This window comes from Acomys russatus, chromosome X, assembly GCF_903995435.1.
Source record: "Acomys russatus chromosome X, mAcoRus1.1, whole genome shotgun sequence".
NCBI classification, from domain to species: domain Eukaryota; kingdom Metazoa; phylum Chordata; class Mammalia; order Rodentia; family Muridae; genus Acomys; species Acomys russatus.
In genome coordinates this window covers 22,065,618-22,088,180 of record NC_067169.1, presented here as the reverse complement: position 1 = coordinate 22,088,180, position 22,563 = coordinate 22,065,618, and the positions used below count along the sequence as shown (strand labels likewise).

General features: G+C 45.3%; 1 protein-coding gene across 7 annotated transcripts in view; it reads left to right on the top strand.

Moving 5' to 3' along the window:
• The window catches only part of LOC127184827 (protein FAM156A/FAM156B-like), a 90,265-nt gene extending 88,510 nt beyond the window's left edge, over positions 1 to 1,755 (top strand). For all 7 annotated transcript variants that reach the window (XM_051141220.1, XM_051141219.1, XM_051141224.1 and 4 more), the window contains one exon: positions 1,014 to 1,755. In XM_051141220.1, the coding sequence (XP_050997177.1) occupies positions 1,136 to 1,729 (594 nt within the window). In that variant the 5' untranslated portion in view covers positions 1,014 to 1,135 and the 3' untranslated portion in view covers positions 1,730 to 1,755. The remainder of the gene's footprint in view (positions 1 to 1,013) is intronic.
• The last annotated feature ends 20,808 nt before the right edge of the window (positions 1,756 to 22,563 follow it).

Below are 22,563 nucleotides of genomic sequence, written 5' to 3'. Positions count from 1 at the left end.
TGACACATTGTCACTCAGGACATTGCTTGGTCAACTCCACCTTGCTGTTATCCACAGGCAGAGATGTGACTCCGATGTCCCAACCCGTGAGTAACCAGACTTTTCCTCTGTCACTCATGCCTCCCATGCCCAGATCCTTCCGTTCCCCTTTTGTTTACTTCCCCAAGTTTCCTGTTCCTTGCTTCTCCCATGGGGGGTGGGAGACTCCTTTGTGAAACACAGCAGTTTGAAGCTATCACACATGCTTTGGGGGAGCCGTTTGCAGACATGGGTGAAAGCACAAAGAACCTGGAATTGCAGAATGCGGAACTGGGGTTACACAGGACATCACAGGCCAATGGGTGGGCGGGCAAGACCCGACTCAAGCTGTTGAGTGCCACATCAGGGACTGTATGTCCAACAATGAATGGCAGGAGAGGCTGCGTCTAGTCTTCGGTTTAAGATGACATGTTGGTCCACAGGAAAGAGCCACCTCAGAGTCAAAGTCCCTTGTCAACAGGATCCTGTCGTTCTGATCACAAAGACAAGGTTGGTTCCGCTCTCCGTGTGGGTCATGGAAGAGATCAAGTCAGCAACTGAGGAGGTTGTAGACAGCATGGCAAGACGATGCCTAGTAAGGTGAAAAGTCAGATATGGGTGCAGTTCCAGGGTCCTTATAAGCCCATAGAGTTCTGCCCCCATGGATGTATGTAAACACTTGTAAGAATGCCTGTTACTGTCCATTCATTGGAGTAGAGTTGCCCTTGAGAGTTGCGGGGAAGTAAGGCCAGAATCACTGTGCTTCCCCGTATGATGCCTCCGTATCAGCTGTGAGGCCAGAGAAAGACTCCCAGACGCCATGCCAGAAACGCTGCTGATGTGTCATGCCCTGTGCTAAGCTCTCTGGACAGGCATCATCTCCTGTGGCCCTTGGACGAAGCCTGGGAGGTGGCCCCACTTTGAAGATGAGGGACAGACAAAGTGAGATGAATAATCATGGGCTTTCTTTCTTCTCTTCTCACCTCTTATTACAGTCTGGATTTTCCTGGCTGCACACATTCCTTCCCGCTATCGCCTAGTTATTGCACAAGCCTCCACCTTCACTTTTTCTCCTGGAACCAGGGCTCAGTGTGGTGTCCAGCTCAGACTAGACCCCATGGAGCCACTGCAGAAATGGGATCCGATGTCGATTTCCGTGCCCTCCCGCATGGCCGCTGTGAAGAGCTCCCAAGAGGCCTCGGCAGCCCCTCAGCCTTCCTCCTCAGAGAAGCTAAGCTTGGGCCTCGGTGGCCTGAACCTCAGCCGTGGCCCTGGCTCAGGTGTCCCTGCCCCTCTGTCAGAGGGGCTGCTCCAGCAGCAGGCCCGGGAGAAGAAGGCCCTGTGGCAGCAGTACTGGGAAAAGCAGGGCTTTCCTCAGAGGAAGAAAGTCTTCCTGAGGCACTCTAGACGCTGGCATCGGGATCACATGGCACCTTATCTGCTTGAAAGGGATGTCAGAGGCCAGAATCCGCTCCGATGCCAGGGCCACGTGCCGAATATTGCAGGTGCGAGTGGAGAGAGGAATGCGGCCCCCAACCCTCCCTCTTGGGAAACGCTGGTGCAGGGCCTCAGCGGCCTCACCCTCAGCCTGGGAGCCAACAGACCCGGCCCCCTGCCAGAGGGGCCTCGGCAGCAGCAGGAGCCAGAGGAGATGTGCCAGCTGGAGAGGCCGCAGGAAGGCATGAGGATGTTCCAGAGGATGCTCAAGTAGAGCAGCATGGAAGCAGGCTGAGGAGCTGGCCCCCCATCCCCCCGGAGGATGGAGGTGAAAGCGGATTCAGACAGTGCTGCCTTGCCAGCTCAGGGCCGGAACTCTTCTGAGGTCAAGACAGCTGCCTTTGCATGAGCCCCAACACCTGTGATGTGCTGGGAGGTGTCCTAGGAAAGGCCTCAACTCTCTGCCTGTGTCTTTTAGCATGGCTTTGTGGGTGGGGCGCTGGGTGTTAGCCTATACAGCAGAGAACTGTGTACTAGGGTTCCCTGAATGCCCATGATGTGATTCACACACTGAGGGTTTTCACTGATTTTTCCATGTAACTCAATGCCCCCCTTCCCATCTTTCTGTTAACTAGAACCACCACTGTATGTATATATATATATGTTTATATATGTATATCTATGTATATATGTATATACAGAGAAGACGTATGCTATATATGTCTTCCACTTGCCTTCTTGATGTCAATGTATTGGGTAAACCCACTCCCACTAAGGAATAACTAGGTATTATGGGATGCATGTGCTGGGTAATAGAGAGACAGATTGACCCACAGCCTCCAGAAGCTGAAGCAAGGGAATCCAAGCTTAAGGCACCTACCCAATGTACTGTGTTGGGTAAACTGCCCAGTGGTGTGAACCTACATGGAAGGAGAGAAGCCTTCCTCCTTAGCCCCCACAAATGGTGGGTCTCTGGAGGAATTTCCCACGTGGTCACTCCGTCATTGTAGCAGAGGTTGGCTTGGGAGTTTGGAACTGTGTGCCTTCCTCCCCCACTCCTTCCCTCTGGCTCTTTGTCTGGTTAATGAGATAAGGACGCACAGGCAGGACCGGCAAGCCAGCGTTTCATTCAGAAGATAAAGCAAAGGGAGGAGGAGCTCAAGTATGCATGGTGGGGGCAACAAGGTGGGTCTGAGGGCTGTCCTGAAGGGAGATTTGGGTGGCACCAGCAGGAGCTCAGAAAGCGGTGAATGTCTGTAGGGCCTTACTTTACATGCCCCAAGATTTCTTGTGATGACACTGTGTGTAACCTGGCCTGGGTATATGCACATCCTCTTGACTAGAAGCTGGAGGGAGAGCAGTTGCCTCAAGTTCGCCCTTTGTGGCCAAGAGCCAGCAGTGGAAAGTCCTCTATATGGGTTTATTAGTGGTCGTATTGGGGATATGTGCACGCTGTGCTTTGTAGCTGCCAAAGACTCGTCATCCGAGAGGTCAGCTGCAAGGGCAGAATGCATCCCTCCTTGAATTGACAAACGGGACAGCAGTTTACCTGGCAGTGTGCCCCACAGGGGTGGGATGGGGGGGCAAGAGGGCCTCCTTCAAATGAGGAGCAGGCCATTGCTCTAGGTTGCTGCCTAGCAACCACGGTGAAGTGGGAACATGAAATCCATGCTTGCATAAAGGGAACCTGCTATTAACCTCCAGGCTCATTTTATCTTGCTACTTCCCAGCAGACTGAATTGGAGTCCTGGGGGGGGGGGCGAGAGGGGGCCTGATGCTGAGAGCTCAGGAGCAGCGCCCAGTGCACATCCTCTGAAGGGCAGAGACCTAGAAATGCATGCCTGCCAGCCATTGTGGGGAGCCTTGATAACCGTGTGAGTGAAGGCCTCCTGGCAGCTTAACCCTCCTCCCTGGCCATTTGGCCATGACAAGGAGAGCCGCTTGCCTACTGGGGGAGCATGTGTGAGATGTGTCCCTCTCTGTACTGTTTGTCATTCTTTGTTCTTATGTGCTCCTTGACCCGCAGTCTCTGTATGGGGGCACCACCTTTCTCACTGTCCTATCGGACGGACAGGCCAGGGTGTAAGTGTGTGTTTTAACTTCTTAAACATGGAATTGATTTGCTCTTTTCAAGTCCGTCCTGTCCTGTGATTGTACCAGACAGCATGAAATCCCCTGTTCCAGCTGTGAAACTGGTTCTCTTCTATGAGCACCTGCCTCCTGATGTTAATGTGAACTGGAATGCCATCCTGTGCTTTTGTCAGCGATTCTGAGAGGTAAAGAAACTGTGTAGCGATCTCCACTCTGGCCCTGGGGATGCCTTCTTTGTTCAACATAGTGTGAGTTCTGTGACACATTGCCTGAGCCATGCTACTGACTGTGCGAAGAGTGAAAGTTCCATCCCAGTCAAATTTGCCTGGTTCCTTTGCAACCCTTCTCCCTTTGAAACAGCAAGGCTCCCTTTTGCTATTTCTTTCTCCAGGCCCTCTCTGTAGTAGCTGCCCTGTTTTCCTCCTGTAACATCTTCCCCTGCCTGATTCTTCACCTACCTCGTAGTGTTCCTGATCTCCCGTCTGCACCCAGCATCACTCTGTGCCCCTCTTCAGAGTACATGGTGGAAAAGCTTCAGAGGTAGATGACAGAGTAGGAGGAAAGTCATGGAACCGCGTGGCCCAAGGTCCACCTCCATGGACACTCAAGTGAGCCACCTCAACCAGCAATAGGATCTGCTGTGACACTGTTGTCCTGGTAGATGCAGGAACTTTTGGCACCATGGCCCACGCCCAGTTGCCAGCCCCATGGCCCCAATTCCTGGAAAACTTAATACTACATATGGATCCTAACACTGAGAGCTTGGCCAAGAACTCTGTCACAGGCATAGGAGGGGCTGCAGAAGACCTCACCCACGCTCCTTTCTTTCCATACAGGGTGGCCCTCTTGAGTATCAGGTAGCCCCGTCTACTTTGTCCTCAGTTATTTGAGCCCTTTAATGCTCTCACCTGAGAGTGACTACTGACTGATCACCTTTACCTCCTTTAATTGCATTTCTCAATCCCGTTCCAGGGGTACTCTGCACAATCATATCTGTGCCATATGTGTTGCCTCTGTGTGTGTGTGTGTGCGTGCACAAATACAGGAAAGCAAGCCTGTGTGGGTGGAGGTCTTCAGTTCCCTCTGAGTGTGTCCCTATAGTACTCTCCATCACGGGTTTTGAGACAGGTTTCTTGTATTTGCCTTCATCTGCTGGACCTCTTACTCTGCTTAGCCCCACTAGGATTATGAGCATGCCCTGCCAAGCCTGGCTTTTGATGCTGTGCATCCAACCTCAGACCCTCCTGCCCTTATGGCAGACACTTTACCTGCCCACCTGGATCCCAGCCCTAGGCTGTACAATTTTCATTAATTGCAATCTACCTTCAAATTCCACCATCCCTGTTCCTCAGTAGTGAAGCCCCGCACCGCAGTGCACTCCCAGTGCCTGCCTCACACTGTTCGCTGCATGAGAAGACCAGCATGTGTTCCGCACACTCACAAGACAGCAGGCAGCATCTCCCTAAGCACCCTTCAGTGCCTTGGGTGTGTCACTCTGCTTCTCTCAAAACCGCAAGCACCTTTCAAAAGCTGGTGCTACAAGAAGGATTCTGATTATGCCTTGATTGTTGTCATGGTGATGCCATTGGAATACATTTCATCAGTGCAACCTGATTTACCTCTATGGCTGCATCCTGCCAAGCAGTGCAGCCCTATGCAAATAGATGTACATTTCCTCACTGCACCGTTCTGATTTGTTCTCAGGAGAGGTTGCCGATACGTGTTCCTCATATGTCGTGACTCAGCTTGAGGCCCTGGGAGGGCTCTGGGAAGGAGGTGGTGGTAGAGGTGTAGGTTGTTAATTTCATTCTGAAACCACTGTGCCAGATGAAATCAATAACCTGGGAGAAGAAAAGATTTTCCTGACAGGAACGAGTGTGGGTGGTTGCCTAGGTTACCAGTGGCGGAAAACCAGGTCGCATGGAGACTGCCACATGACCAGCCTCATTCTACAGGATACGGGCCTGAAGTGTAAGTGTGAGGGAGCCTGAGCCATATTTCAGAGCCTTCTCAATGTTGGCAGTTTACTGAAGGTGCTCTGCGCATGCTCACGTGAAGCTAATCCAGAGAGGGTAAGGATATAGACTCTGGCGATGAGCTGCAGGGACCATTGAGTTTTGAGTGAGAGTGTGCAGATGGGGAGGTTCCTTTCCTCATGGTGGCAGCAAGGTCTGTGAACACCTGAGTAGCTCTGGCCCTGGTGCCACAGATGCTGCTCTTTCTGTGAAGGCAGCCCTGTTACCTATGTGCAGGGCACTTCCACAAAAGCCCAGAAATGGAGTACTGTTCGGTGTCTGTGATCTGATTGGTGGACAAATAAATTCTGAAGATAAGAGAACACACCAAACACATACTCTCTCTCTCTCTCTCTCTCTCTCTCTCTCTCTCTCTCTCTCTTTCTCTCTCTCATACACACACACACACACACACACACACACACACACACACACAGACATACTATTATTTGGGCGTAGAACAAAGGAAATTTGACATTTCAAACACCATGCCGCATTAACTAAGCTTGACCAAAACCAACCATTCAAATCAAACCAAAGCAAGCCAGGAATATATTCTGCATGACTTCACTGTATTTAGCACGTGGAAATGGTCATATCTTCATTTGTCATGGTGAGGCATATGTTGGTGTCATGTGCTGAGCCTCATTACAAGTAAAATCACTAACACTTGTGCCCTGAGATTTCACATCATGGGGGAGCAGAAGATACCAAGCAGAATCTCTCCATGGAGCTTGAGAATCACAATGCCCATTCAAGGTTTGTCCCCCAAATCAAGAAAAACAGGGTATAAAAGGAATGGGTTGTTGTTGGGGTAACATACTGATGTGGGTGGTACTGGAGACTGGGATGAACTACACCTTGCAGGTGCCTGAAAAGAGCATGCTGAGTATCCAGCGGTGTACCCCCTTCCTGCCTGTCCACCACCACCATGTGCCCAATCGCTCTACTGTCATATGTCCCATCCAGCCAATCCAGCAGGAATGTGCTGCATTTTGGTGCCTTCACAGTGACACTTGGCCAGGTGTGAATATAAAGCTCTGAGAGAAAACAAAATGGAACAAGCTTAAAGGGCAGGACAGATAGTCACATGGGACAGGAGAACCCAGGAACTCTTTCCTCAGCCTCCATTAATTTTTGGTTGGTTGGTTCACGGGGGCGGGGGCAGAATATTGTTTTGTTTTCTCTTTTACCTGTGGCTGTCCTGGAACTTAACTAAGTACAACAGACTGGCAGGAAATTCACAGAGCTGTCCCTGCCTCTGCCTCTTGAGTGCTGGGATTAAAGGCTACAGCTGCCACACCCAGCTCAGGCTCTATTCTTTTTTTAAATATCTTAGAAACAAAATTTATTTTCAATGCAATGTTTAGAATTAGCATATAATCATTTCAGAAACAATTGAAAATTCCTAAGATGCTTAAAATAGTTTGAATGTATTCCCTTTGAAAACAAAAAATATTAGCAGATGAAGAATACCATAATACTTACGCCATTTTGTTGTATTATGGCAGACTCAAACTGGAACTCACTTGTTCTTTTCATCTGCAAGACTGAGAAAAACAAATCAGTTTTGACCTAATTTGAGTTTGATCCTAAGAATGAAAAAACAAAGAAGGGAAGGTGGACAAATACCCCTGGCAGCGCCCTAGTAAATGGGAATTTCACCACAGGTTATTTTCATTATTTTGGTGTGTGTGTGTGTGTGTGTGTGTGTGTGTGTGTGTGTGTGTGTGTGTGAGTGATTGTGAGAGCACATCTGTGGGTGTACCTGTAAGGGCCAGAGGTCAACATCACTTGTCTTCCTCTGTCGATCCACTTTAGCTTTTAATTTTAAAACATTATTATTAGCTAAGTTAGTGGTTACTTTATACACCCTGATTGCATCTTGCCCTCCCTCCTCTCTACCAAGTCTCTCCCCCTCCAACCCCTAGTCACCATCCAGCTCAGTGTTCACTCTTTCCTACCTTATCCTTTGAATGCAAACAGTCATGAGCAAGTCCAACCAATGGGCACTATTCCAACAGACACTCATCTTACGTACGACTCTCTGCATTTATAGTGCGGGTCTCACGGTATGCCCTGTGTGCTGTGAACATGAAACACACGGAGAAGAGAAGACTGTTTAGAAGGGATGGGCAGAGGTTGATGTGTTCTTGGAAAGAGCATCCTCGTGGGGTTACAGCTTTTCTGCATGCACTCAACATTTCCATTCTCTGTAGGCTTCCTGAGCCTGGTCTGAGGTTTGACTTTCACACAAATGTTGCTGTGGGAGGGATGCTGGGATTGCTGAGCAAACTTCAGACTTCAGCAGATTTCCTTTCCTCATGATATCTAGGTACATAACACACAGGTGAATTGTGGGAGGGAAAAGCCTCTCCTTCCTGAAGTCAATGGTCATTCTATAAGGCTTCAGGGCAATCTGGGCATGAGGGATGGAAAACATGGCTGCCGGGAGAAGGGACAAAAAAAGAAACATTGCTTTCAAGCCTCCAAAAGGCCAATCCTGCTGTCCTGACAGGCACCCTTCTAGCCTAAATCTCACACACGGTCTGTAATATTAAGGCTTTCTGAGCTGATAGAGTCCTGTCCAAGTGAGACAGCTGATTACCTGGTTGGCCCATTTTCCCAGCAGCTACTGAGGGAACTCTTCTCTGCAGAGTTTGTGGCAAGCTCATCTAAGGAGGGGGCTTGTCCCCGTAGGCCCAACAACATGTAGCTTACTACTTCCAAACTGTATGGACAACAAAGGAAGCCAGCTTTAGAAGTCTCGAGCATCTCTTACCCTGTCTGGCTCTCTTGCATTAGAGGGTCCGTGTGTTGTTTCCTTCAGCAATCCCAGTCGAGGGGATAGAGGATGAGCGTAAAGTGCAGGTGCGCAGGAAGAAGTGTGTCTCCAGCAAGCAGTTCCTGGGTCCTCTGCCAGCCTGTGGGAACATTTCTGTTACTCCATCCTTTGCTGCCTCTGCAGGTAGCTGGGGAAGGCATTGGGTCAAGCGAGCCATGTTCTACAAATGGGCTTCCTCATATTGCTGGGCGCCTGGGAACCTGGAGATGGCGTTTTCCCTGAGTGTTGAGAAATCAGGTGCTTTCAGGGACACAATTACCAAAGTTTTCTGATTACTTTCTTACATTTCAAGTGTGTGTGTGTGTGTGTGTGTGTGTGTGTGTGTGTGTGTGTGTGTGTGTGTGTGTGCGTGTGTGTGTGCACTCACACATGTGCTTGCCTTGACACACGTGTGAATATTAGAAGACAATACAGGGAAGTGTGCTCTCTCCATCCATAACATGGGTTTCAGGAACTGAACACAAGACAAAAGTCTTTGGGGCACACAAGATGGCAATCTTGCCAGGCCCCAACCTCAGATTTTCATAAGTTCTGTTTCCTAGAATTCTTATGTTCAATAAGCATCAGGGTCTGGACTTCAGAAATATCCTGTGACAGGGAACACCCTGGCAGTAATACCCAGTGAACAAGCAGTCTCAGGCCTAAGGAAACTACTTTCAGTAATGAATGGCTACACTGCATAACTCATGCAAAACCTGACTGAGGCCACAGTATTGGAGGTTTCAAGGCCAAGCAGCATGGCTTCAACTCATTGGAGGGATGCACAGGACAAGGAGACAGCACCCTCAGTTGATACAGGAAATGGGGGAGAAGCTGAGGGGTCATGACGTCTATCAAATAACTTAAAGTCACCATGATTGGTTCTGTGAATTTTTCATACAATGTGTTTTCATTACATTCACCCCCTTATGGCAACTCCTCCCATTTTTCCATTCTACCCAGTCTTCCACATCCACCTAAACTTGTGGCCAGTTTGTTTTTCTTTTTCTTTTTAAGCCCTTCAAGATCAGTTTGTCCTGCTCACGTTTTTCTGGACATGTGGATATACAAGGGTAGCCAGAAATATGGGCTCACAGCAGTTCAGACAGCAAACACAAATCCACTGTGTGCTCAAGTTGGGCCTATGAAATGCCACTGAGAAGGGTCTGAGGAGTTAATGAGAGACAGTAGTGGTGCTCCCGGCACAAGCGTAGGTACCTGAGTCAATGGCAGAAAGCCAGGCCAGGCCTGGAGGCATGCCCTCAGCATCCTAGATCTGGTGGATCACTGACTGGTCGGGTGGGTGCAGTAGCCAGCAAGCCCAGCTAAATCACTAACTTCCCATCCAAGAGAAAGACTGTCTGCACAATCAAGGTGGCCACCTCCTGAAGAATTTGTGAAGCTCTGACCAACACAAACTTGTGCTTGGGCGTGTGTACACCCCTCCCCCACCCCCACGCATGCACCTGCTCACGAAAGACACCTATAGAAACAGTGCCGACACACAGTAAGGGCCATCTGAAGGCAAGCTGGCCTTAACTTCACAACTTCCCTGCAGCCTCACTGCTAAGCATCTCACCAACTCATTCCTCTGCTAGTCACAGGACAAAGCTTGTACTGTGTGAGCGCTGGGGGGACATGCTCAACCACAGCAAGCAAAGAAGTATAATGTGCGGTATGTATGGGGAGGTTGGACAAGAGACAGAGAGAAAGACAGAACACAAAATAAAAGACAAAGCCCTCCACTCTCCAACCATCAGACTTCTTCAAGGTGACCCAGTGACTTGTGACAGATTATATATAATTGAGATATAATTATATATAATTGATATATAAATTATATATATAATTGAGTGATTCCTAGTCACTCCTGGCCCTGCCCTCTAAATGGTCACTCTCAGGGTGGGGTGGGGGGAGGGGAAGGAACACTGATTGTTAAGATCCAGTAATCCAGATCACAGTGACTGTTTCTCAAATCTGAGCTGTGGAGGTCCTTCCTTTTGGCTCTTTGTGCAAAGAACCACTTCCTATTTGCAAGGGACAGACCCCGGCCAAGGTGACACTTTGGTGGGATCTAATGGCAATGGCAAAGGAGGAGCATCCACTAGAGTCTCCCCAGGGAATGAGCTGCCCCTCTGCTTCCTGGGAGCTGCCCTTCTTTACCTGTATGGTACAGGGACAGTAGCAGTTCATCCAGGGCAAAAGGACATGTAGTTCAGAACGCCCTCTTCCTGCTCTTGTCCCCCTCTCCTTCTCCCTTGCTACCGTCTTTCAGAAGAGGAAACAGAATGCATGGGTGAGGATGCCTGGTTCCCCTGCCAATTTTCCTTCCCAGGCTGCCTGATGAAAGAGAGCCACAGGCCGCCTCTGGGAGTTTCTCTTTCTGTAGGCCGTTGTGTCCCCATTCGCTAATATCTGATCTGTGGCTGAGAGGGAGCTCCTTTTCCTGAGAATCCCCAGAAAAATGTCCTTCTGGAATCTGTGTGGGGAGACTGGATCTTACCCTTTAGCAAACGGAGAAGTCCTGTATCCTGGGGACGGGCAACCGGAACTATTAGCTGTCAGTTGTACTGGGGTAACAGCCAGTTGATTCTCTCAACCTCTACCTCCTTTACCCCTACTCCCACGGTTAGGAATTCCACAAGAACACTCAGCCATAGCATATATTCAGAGTGCCTAGGCCAGACGCCTACAGGCTCCCTGATCTCTTCGAGCGTCCTTGAGTCCCAGTCAGTTGATACTGTGGGCCTTGTCCTTGTGGTGTTCTTGACCCCTCTGGTTCCCCCTGTCCTTCCTGCCACTCCTTCGCAGGACTCCCTATCTCCACCTAATATTTGGCTGTGGAATTCTGAATCTGCTTCATCAGTTGCTGAGCAGAGGGCAGTTATGTCTGTATACTCTGCAGGCAGGACAAATTGCAGATCTAAGGTTTTGTGGCTGTGCTGCTGACCCAATCTCTCCACTTGAGGCCTTGCCTGGTTACAGAAGTTGGTCCTTTCAGGCTCTGTGCCCCCCACACAAGGATTCTTCACTAGGGTCATGCTTGTAGATTCCACGGAGTTCCCATTGAGTTAGGTTTCAACCTCACCCCTGAAATGCCCCCAATTCCAGCGTTTTCTCTAAGTATATTCTTCTTTCCTCCACTCCCACATTCTGATCCTATTTGTTTCCAACCCCACCCTCCCCCGAGCCCACCCTTAAAATCTATTCTACTTTTCCCACTCAAGGAGATCCTTGTGTCTTTCCGTAAGGCCTCTTTATTTAGCCTTGCTGGGTCTGTGGATTGTATCATGATCATCTTTGACTTTACAGTATATATGCACTTATAAGTGAGTACATACCACGTTTGTCTTTCTGGGTGTGGGTTATCTCTCAGGGGATGATCTTTTCTAGTTCCATCCATCCACCTGCAAATTTTATGATGTCTTCATTTTTAACACCTCAGTAGTACTCCTCTGTGTAAATGTACATTTTCTTTATTTATTCTTCTCTTGAGGGACTTCTAGCGAGAAACCACCATATTGACTTCCAAAGTGTCTATACAAGTTTGCACTCCGACCAGCAGTGGAAGAGTGTTCCTTTTGCTCCACACACTTGCTGGCATGAGCTCTCACTTGTTTGTGTTTTTTATCTCAGGCATTCTGATATGTGTAATATGGAATATCAAAGTCATTTTAACTGTTTTTCACCCATTTGAGATTCCTCTGTTGAGAATTTTTTCTTCAGATCTGTAGCCCATTTTTCAAATTTACTTTTGGTCATTTATTTGTTTGTTTGTTTGTTTATTTAATCATCTTACAGCCTGATTCCAGTGCCCTCCTTCCCCTCCTCCCAGTCCCACCCTCATTTTCCCTTCCCCCACTCCCCCTCTCTCTTCTTAGAGAAAGGTATTCATGGGGTACCAACTCACCCAGGCATCTCAAGTCACAACAGGACTAAGAACATTCTCTCCCACTGAGACAAGATGAGGCAGCCCAGCTAGGGAAAAGGGATCCAGAGGCAGGCAACAGAGTCAGAGACAGCCCATACTCCCCTTGTTAGGGACCCACATAAAGAACAAGCTCCACATCTGCTACATATGTGTAGGGGGTCTAGGACCAGCCGATGTGTGCTCTTTGGTGGTTCAGTCTCTGAGGGCCCCCCATGGGCACAGGTAGCTCATTTTTTAATTGGAGTATTTGGTTTCTTGATGTGTAGTTTAAGGTTTTTATGTATTTTGGATATTAGCCCTCTGTCATATGTGGAGATGGTGAAAATATTTTCCCATTCTGTGAGCTGACATTTTGTCTTTTTGATGGTGTCCTTTGCCTTACAGAATCTTCTCAGTTTCTTGAGGTCCTATTAATTAATTGTTGATCTTAGTACCCATGCCATCATTGCTCTGTTTAGGAATTCTTCTCTTGTGCCGGTGAGTTCAAAGCTATACCCCACATTCTCTTCTATCATGCTTAGTGTATCTACAATAATGTTGAAGTCTTTGATCCACTTGGACTTGAGTTCCATGCAGGGAGTTAGACATGAATTTATTTGCACGTTTCTACATGCTAACATCCAGTTAGATAAGCACCGTTTGCTGAAGATGCTGCCTTATTTCCAGTGTGTATTTCTGGCTTCTTTATAAAAAAAAATCAGGTGTCTGTAGATGTGATTTGCATCTGTGTCTTTGATTCAATTCCATTCATCAATATGTCGTTTTATATCACTACTATGAAGTTTTTATTACTATTGCTCTGTAGTACATGCAGCTTGAAATCAGGGATGGTGCTACCTCCTGAAGCTTTTTTTTACAGTATAGTATTGTTTTTAGCTTTCCTGTTTTTTTTTTTTTTTATTTTTCCATATGAAGTTGAGTAGTGTCTTCTCAAGATCCGTGAAGAATTGTGTAGGTATTTTGATGGGGATTGCATTAAACCTGTAGATTGCTTTTGGTGAGATGGCCATTTTTACTATGTTAACCCTCTAATCCATGAGCATGGGCGATCTTTCCATCTTCTGATATCTTCAATTTCTTTCTGCAGAGACTTGAAGTTCTTGTCATGAAAGTCTTTCCATTGCTGTTTGTTGCTATTGTGAAGGATATTTTTCCATGATTTGTTTATTAGTCCATTTCTCATTTGTATATAGGAGGGCTACTGATTTTTTTAGTTGATCTTTTGTCCAGTCACTTTATTTTTAGATGTGTCTCACCTGTAGAAATGCCTGGTAGAATTTTTGGGATGGCTTATAAATACTATCATATCATATACAAATAATGATACTTGGACTTCTTCCTTTCCAATCTGTAGGCTCTTGATCTCCTTTAGTTGTCATATTGGTCTAGCTTGAACTTCAAGTACTACAATAAAGAACTATGGAGTGGACAGCCTTGACTTGTTCCTAATTTTAGTTGAATTGCATTCAGTTTCTCTATATTTAATTTGCTGTTGGCTCTAGGCTTGCTGTAAATTGCCTTTATTTTGTTTAGGTGTGTCCCTTTTATCTCAAATCTCTCCAAGGCTTTTATTAAGAAGGTTTGCTAGATTTTGTCAAAGTTATTTTTCAGCATCTAATGATATGATTTTGTGGTATTTTCTTTCAGTTTGTTTATATGGTGGGTTAAATAGATTGATTTAATATATTAAACCTTCAGTCCATCTCTGGGAGGAAGCTTGCTTGATCAGAATGGATGATCTTTTTGATGTGTTTTTGGATTTGGTTTGCAAGTATTTAGTCAAGTCCTGTTGCATCTAAGATCATAGGTAAATTGGATTGAGATTCTCTTTTTGCTGTTGAGGCTTTAGGTAGTTGGTGTATCAGGGTAACTGTGGCTTCATAAAATAAACTGGGCATAAATCCTTTTGTTTCTATTTTGTGGAATAATTTGAGGAGTATAGGCCCACACCCATCAGAATGGCTAAGATCGAAAACTCAAGTGACACCACATGCTGGTGAGGATATGGAGAAAGGGGAACACTCCTTCATTGCTAGTGAGAATGCAAACTTGTACAACCACTTTGGAATTCTATCTGGCACTATCTCAGAAAACTGGGAATAAGGCTTCCTCAAGACTCAGCTATTCCATTCCTTGGAATACACCCAGAAGATGCTCCATCACACAACAAGGATGTATGCTCAACCATGTTCATAGCAGCCTTATCCAGAACCTGGAAACAGCCTAAGTGTCCCTCAGTCAAAGAATGGATAAAGAAATTGTGGTACATTTATACTCAGCTATTAAAAACAAGCTATTAAAAACAAGGAAATCCTGAAAGAGTCAAATTGTATATACTCACGTATAATTGGGCACTAGCCCAAAAGGCATGTCAATGAAAGTCTTCACTTACCAGGAGATTGGGATAGATGTGAGGACATCCTATTGGGACTCTAGGTGAGAGAAGCATGGGAGAATGGGGAAATAAAAGGATCCAGAGGGTCCTAGAAACCTACAAGAAGAACCTCATGATGGGTGGATCTGGGCCCAGGAGTTCTGCTCAAACTACTGCACCAAGCAAGGACAATACATGCAGTAAACGTTGAACCCTTACTCAGATCTAGCCAATGGACAGGACATTCTCCACAGTTGAGTTGAGAGTGGGGACTGACTCTGACATGAACTCTGATGCCCCATATTTGACCAGTTCCCCTTGGTGGGGAGGCCTGATGGCACTCAGAGAAAGAATAAGCAGACTACCAAGATGAGACTTGATAGGCTATGATCATATAGTGGGTGAGGAGGTCCCCCTCAGTCACAGTCATAGGGGAGGGGAGTAAGGGAAAAATGGAAGGGAAGGAGGAATGAGAGGATAGAAGGAATGGGATAACAATTTAGATATAATATGAATAAATTAATTAAAAATTTAAAAGTCTGATAGAATTCTGTGATAAATTCCTGGGCTTTTACTGTTTGGGAGATGTTAATGGTTGCTTCTGGTGTTATAGGTCCATATAAATCTCTTGTCTTGTCTTGAATTCATTTCAGTAAGCAATGTCTAGCAAGAAAATTATTCATTTCTTTTAGATTTTCTTGTTTGTTGAAGTTCAGGTTTTTAAAGTATATCCTTAATAATTCTCTGGATTTCCTTAGTTCCATGAATTTCCTTTTCACATTGCTTTCATTGTGTCCTATAAGTTTGTGTTGCAGAATATTTGATCTCCGTGTGATACCCGAGATTGTGAACTTTAATATCTGTCTTTTATTTGGTGTGGCTGAGCCCTAACACATGCCTTTAATCCACAAGCTGTCTGTACACAGGGTTTAATAAAGTTAACCCTAGGTCAAGCGGTGGAGCAAGAAACCAGCTGGCAGGGATTAAAGAGTAGGAGGTCCTTTGAGGTAACGAGTATTTAAGACAGTGTGTAGAAGTAGAGGGGTCTTTGGCACTTTTAGCTCTTGGGTTTTACTCTGAAGATTTATTCTTGGGATTTTGGCTTCAGCTCTTTGGCTCTTAGCTCTCTAGCTTTTGAGTTCCTTAGCTCCTTGGCCTTTGGCTTATTGGGCTTTTTGATCTTTGAGCTAGCAAGCCTTTTACCTTGGGGTTTTTTGTTTTCTGTTTTTGTGTTTTGTTTGTTTGTTTGCCTTTTCCTCCTGGCTGTCAGCTGAGCTAGTGAGCCTTTTCAGCCTTTTACATCAGGACATGAGCTGGATCAGAAGGTCAGCTGGGTGATTTCTTTGCCTTTCTGAGATAGCAGGTTTTCACCCAAACATTTGGCTACTGAGTCTTTATTGGCAAAGTAGAATGATCTGTGATTTTCAATTAAAACTATAATTTTGCTACTCTCACCTAAAGTCTCAATAGGATGTCTTCTCCTCTGACCCACTTTCCTGGTAAGTAAAGTTTTTCATGGGACATATCCCTTGGACTAGTGTCTCGATATGAGTGAGTATATACCGTTTGTCTCTTTTTGCTTCTGGGTGAACTCATTCATTATGATAATTTCTAGTTCAATCCATTTGTCCACAAATTTCAGGAATTCCTTGTTTTTAATAGCTGAGTAATATTCCATAGTGTAAGTGTACCACAGTTTCTTAGTCCATTCTTCTACTGAGGGACACTTAGGCTGTTTCCATGTTCTGGCTATTATGAATAAAGCAGCTATGAACATGGTTGAGCATATGTTCCTGTTGTGTGGTAGGGCATTTTCTGGGTATATTCCAAGGAGTGGGATAGAATGGGGAAATAAAAGGATCCAGAGGGTCCTGGAAACCTACAAGAAGAACTTTATGACAGGCAGATCTGTGTCCTGGGGTCCTCCTCAAACTAAGGCACCAGCCAAGGAGAATATAGGCAGTAAACTTTGAACCCCTACCCAGACCTAGCCGATGAACAGGATATTCTCCACCGTTGAGTGGAGAGTGAGATCTAACTCTCACACAAACTCTGGTGCCCTCTTTTCTGACCACGCCCCCTGGATGGGGAGGCCTGGCGGCACTCAGAGGAAGGATAGCAAGTTACCAAGAAGAGACTCGATACTCTTAAGAGCATATATAGGGGGAGGAGGTCTCCCTCAATCACAGGCATAGGGGAAGGGAGAAGGGGGGAAGTGGGAGGGAGGGAGGAATAGGAGGAAAGAGGCGAAGGGCTAACAATTGAGATGTAATATGAATAAATTAATACAAAAAATTTTAAAGAAAAAAACCTACAAGCTTGAGTATGTTTTGTATTCATTTTCACTGAATCCTAGAATGTCTTTCATTTCTATTTTTATTTCTGTATTGACTCATTTTCCATCCAGGACAGGATCTTTCAGTGTTTTTGAGCTTTCTGTTGTTTCTGTTAATGATGATATCCAGTTAATCCCTGGTGGTGTCACAGAGAGTTATTTCAATTTTCTTGTGTCTGTTCAGACTTGCTTTGCCATGGAATATATGGTCAGTTCTGGAGAAAGTTCCATGAGATACTGAGAAGAAGGTACCAGTATTTTGTATTTGGGTGAACGTTTCTGTAGACATCTGTTAGGTCTATTTAATTTATAATGTCTGATCGGTCCAGTATTTCTCTGTTTAATTTCTGTCAGGATGACCTGTCCATTGGTGATAGTGGTTTATTGTTGTCTTCCACTATCAGTGTGTGAATCAATGTGTGATGTAAGGTGTAGTAGTGTTTCTTTTGCAAACTTGGATGGCCTTGAGTATGGAACAAAGATGTTAAGAACTGCAATGTCTTCTTGGTGGATTATTTCTTTGATGAGTATGTAGTGTCTTTCCCTATCTCATCTGATTAGTTTTGGTTTGAAGTCTATTTTGTTAGATATTAAAATGGCTACATTGGCTTGCATCTTAGGTCCATTTGCTTGGAATATCTATTTTTACAACCCTTTACCCTGAAGTGACATCTATCCTTGATGTTAATGTTTATTTATAAGATGCAGCAGAAGAATGGATCCTATTTTAGCATACATTCTGGTACTCTGTGCCTTTTTATAGGGGAATTGAGACCATTGATATTGGGTGATATCAACGAACAATGATTGTTGGTTCTTGTAATTTAGTTGCTGTTGGTGGTGCTTATGCTATGTATGTGACTCTCTCTGTCTCTCTGTCCCTCTGTCCCTCTGTGTCTCTGTCTCTGTGTGTCTCTCTGTCTCTGTTTCTGTCTCTCTGTGTGTGTGTGTGTGCGTGCGCATGCATGCTTTATTTCTTTTGACTTTTTGGCATAAGGTTATGTATCTCCTGTGTTTTCAGGAATATAGTTAACTACCTTAGGTTGGAGTTTTTCTTCTAACAACTTCTGCAGGGCTGGATTTGTAGATAGATATTGTTTAAATTTGACATTATCATGGAATAGCTTATTTTCATTATGTATAGTGATTGGAAGTTTTGCTAGGTGTAGTGGTCTCAGCTGGCATCTGTGATCCCCTTGAGTCCAGAGCACATCTGTCCATACCTTTCTGGTTCCATGGAGAAGGCCTGTGTAATTCTAACAGGTCCATCTTTGTATGATAATATTTTCCTCTGGCATCTTTTAATGTCCTTTCTTTTGTGTACATTTAGTGTTTCGATTATTATGTAGATAGGGAACTCTATTTCCTGGTCCAATTTCTTTGGTTTTCTGTATTCACCCTGTAATTATATGGGCATCTTCCTCCTTCGTTTTATGATTTTGTTGAAAACGATTGCCTTTGAACTGTGCTTCTTCTCGTTCCTCTACACCTATTATTCATAGGTTTGTTCCTGGGTGTTTTCTATCAGGAGTTTTTAGAATAACTTTTTTTGACTGATGTATCTATTTCTTCTATTGTATTTCCAAAAGTTGAGATTGTCTCTTTCATCACATTGTATTCTGTTAGTGAGGCTTGCCTCTATAGTTCCTGTTCAAATTCCTAAAATTTTCATTTTCAAACTTTCCACATCTTGGGTTTTCTTTATTGACTCTATTTCTTATTTTGGGTCTTTAGCAGTTTTATTGATTTTTCTTAGACTGTGTTTTCCTGTAATTCTTTCAGGGATGTATTCATGCCCTCTTTAAGTATCACTATCATATTCATAAAGGCTGCTTTAAATTTTTTCCTTGGGCTTCAGTTGTGCTGCCATACCCAGGGCCTGCTATGGAAGGACAGCTGGGCCCCAGTGGCGACATGATCTTCTAGCTGTGGATTGAGGGTTCACCCTGGTGTCTAAGCATCTGGGACTGAGAAGATTGCAGTTGTTGATGCTGTGATCTCGTCCTGTCTTTATTAGGTGGGCATTTTGTGTATAGTGTATAGGATTCTGTTTCTTCTCTGGCTTTTCACAGAATGTGAAGGCTGTATGTTGTCCTATTTCCTGGCCTGCTCAGCTGGAGAGTTCACAGGGAATGCCTGCTGGTGCTGGAGGCTGGGGTACTGGGATGAGTTGGGAGAACAAGGTTGGAGGAGAATGTGTTGGTGATACATTGGGGAGGGGTCAGAGAGGAAAGGGAGACAACAGCAGGTTTCCTGATGCAGAGATGGCAATGAGAATGCGGTGATTTGATCTCGGGGGAAGTAGTGGATGTGTGGGTCTGATTTCAGCGTACTTGGTGCACTGGGAGGAGGTGACCTTTGGTTGGCAGGGGTGCCTGCTGGAGTTGGAATCTGGGACCAAGAATCAAGTGCGGGAAGGGGTTAGGATGGATGGGCTGGGAGACCCATAGAGATGGGAGCAGGGTAGTGGGGGCAGAGAAGACTAACAAATGTGTACTGGTGCAGAGCTGGGGATGAGACTGGGGAGATGGGTCTCAGGAAAGAGAGAGTGGAGAAGGTCCACAGGCAGCCTACCTGCAACTTTGTTTTCTGGCAGGTGTGGCCTGTGGATTAGAAGGGAGTGCCTGCTGGAGTTTGCAGCTGGGATACAGCAACCAGTGAAGGGAGGCAGTCTATGAGGAATTGGTTCACGAGATCCACAGGAGTTGTGGGCAGGGGAAGGAAGGCTGCAGCTGCTGTTCTATCCCAGCAGTGGGGAGGAGAGTTAAAGATTGACTCGGGGAAACACAAAGAGAAGGGACCGTGGGTGAACGCCAATGCCCAAATCCATGAAATATTCTTTTAAAAATATGAAATAGTCACCACACAACAGATATGGTATGGAGTTTATTATATGATGAGGGGTACCCCAAAGAGAGAGACAACACTAGAGGAAGAGGAGAGCAAGATAAGAGAGAGAGAGAGAGGGAGAGAGAGAGAGAGAGAGGAGATTGGTTTGTCCTTTTATATACTCCTGGGCAGGGGGACACTCAGTGGCAGGTAGGCAATTACATCACAGCTTGCTAAACAGACTGGGGCAGTATGCTAACATTGCTCCCTTTTCCTATAATTAAAAAATGTCGACGTTGGATTGTTTTTATGTAAGGTAAATTAACGTATATAAATGTAGGTTCATTGGAAGCAGCTCTTTGCTGCCAAGTAAGGGGAAAAAGGAGAGAGCAAGAGAGGAAAAAAGCAAGAACAACAAAAATGCCCAGATGATATTATGAATGGGAAGGAAATGCTCTGTCCTGAAAAGTTCAGGATAGAGGGCAGGGGATGTCAGCCATGCCCTGCAGCATATAGGGTCTGAGGAGTGCTGGAAGAACCTGGAGCTGTTTGTTCCCAGTCTGGAGGACACCATATCAGCCTTTTGTAATGGATAAGGGATGAAAAAAACCAATTTCTTTTACTGCTTCCTGTTGACAGTAGAGTGGTGACAGAAGGTTAAAAGGCTGAAGAGCAGGTCCCAGAAGAGCAGGCTGTTACATTTATTATCCAGGGTCTGAGAACATCTGCAGGTAGGAGGGGCAATGGAGGTCCAGCTAGGAGGAACAATGCAGGTCCAGGTGGCACGATCTGTGAGGTTGGACTGGAGCCCCTGTGGATAGTTGCTTTGGTGATGTCCTGGATGTGGGAAGATTGGTGGTGGTAACTAAAAAGTCTCGCTTTGGATCTGTCCAAGTTTGGTTGCAGAGGTGTGTAAGCTTAGTAGTCCTTAATGTGGGCACAGGGATTTGAAATTCTCCAGAAGGCATCCCAGCTGAGCCTACAAAGAAGGCAAACGGTCTATATCCTGTGAAGAGATGAAGTCAGTAATCCATTAGGGCATCCCCAGACATGGACTGCGACTCAAAAAGGCAGGTGCAGAGTGTCTCAGCGACTTGTCAGTGCTGGCCAGTGGCCAAGAGAGAGCAGCTCAGATGGATGTGCTGACCCGAGGACACAGCTACCTAGTGCACTAGGAGTTTTGGGTGGCCGGTCAGTGGCAGAAACAGGGACTATGTTGGTGGAGGTCTCGCACAGTGGGAAAAGTCCTAGTTATATGTTAGCCTGAAGGACCAGCCACAGTCATATAGACTGGGATTGGATAGCTCCACTCCCAGTGAATTGGAGAGGTCTCTACAATCTCTTGGATGACAGGAAGTGTTTACACTGACTGTTCATGGGGAATTCATTTAATCAGCCAGTATTGGACACAGAAGTGTGGCAATTGGGTAGTTAGCGAAGGGAGTCCAAAAACCACTGAAAGAGAGAGGAATCCTACCATCCAAAATAGACTATAGGTAGGAAATGTAAACTGTTTATCGGCAGAACTTATCTGGAAGGAATCCCACCTTCTGAAATAGGTGAAATGTAGGAAATTAATGATTGACAGTACTTATCTGGATTCCATTTGACCTGAGAAGTGGATTTCCTATAGTTTGAAAGTAATCCTTTTATGTTCACACACGAAAAAGAAAAATTTTAGGCGTGTTATCATTGTTTGTAATCTGTTGTGAAATAAACATTGTAGGAAAAGGCAGTAGACATATAGGATAGGATAGGTTGGGGAAAATACTTTGGGATAAAAGCATAAATAGTTTTTGAGGTGAGCTTAGAAAGGAAGAAGCCTTTTGGTACTTTTCTGACATCTGTGAAATGATAACATGGGGAGAACAGAAACTTCATGTAGATCAGAAGGGCAAAAGCTCACTTGATCTTAATTTTTTAGCACTGGTACGCATCATAAAAAGTGGGTGGCCCTCTGTTCAGGAGACTGTAGGTATATAATTTGAGGACAGTGGCAAACATTTTAAGTAAAAGGCAAACCAAAGGAAATTTAAAATCTCCAGGAAATGTAAAATCTTGGAATATATAGGATCATATACTGGATTTTTTTTTTTTACCACAGTTAGATTAAGAAAGAAATCTGAGCTCCATTGATTAGTGTTAACAGTCTAAACAGTCTCAGTAGCAGAAGCATAGCAAAGGGAGAAAATAAAACATTATTTTGGACATTTTGACCTTCATGCCTTGTATTTGTGAACTTGAAACCCTTTCTTAGACCATCTACATTCATAATCTGCATATATGAAACTTAAAACACCTTCTTGGACCCTCCAACATTCATAAAACACCATCTTAGACCTTCTAACACTTATAAACCACCTTCTTAGACCATCTAACATTTATAAAACATCTTCTTAGACTTTCTAACATTCGTAATTTGCATGTACGAACCTTAAAACTCCCTCTAAGGCCCTCTAACATTCACAAGTATCTTGGAGTTTTCAAGACACAGGTGAAATTGCTGAGAGCAGTCACTGTCCTTTAGCTAAAAGAAGGGTAAATGGTTGTGTCTGGGTCCTGTCTTTTAAGTCTGGTAACGAGGAAGACTGTATCTAGACCTAACAGTTACTCTTTGGTCTCCTGCATATGAGCAGGACTAGGAAGGGATCTGAAGCCACCCATGACAGAAGTTGGCAATGTGACTGTGTCACCCGAGTATGAGGTTAA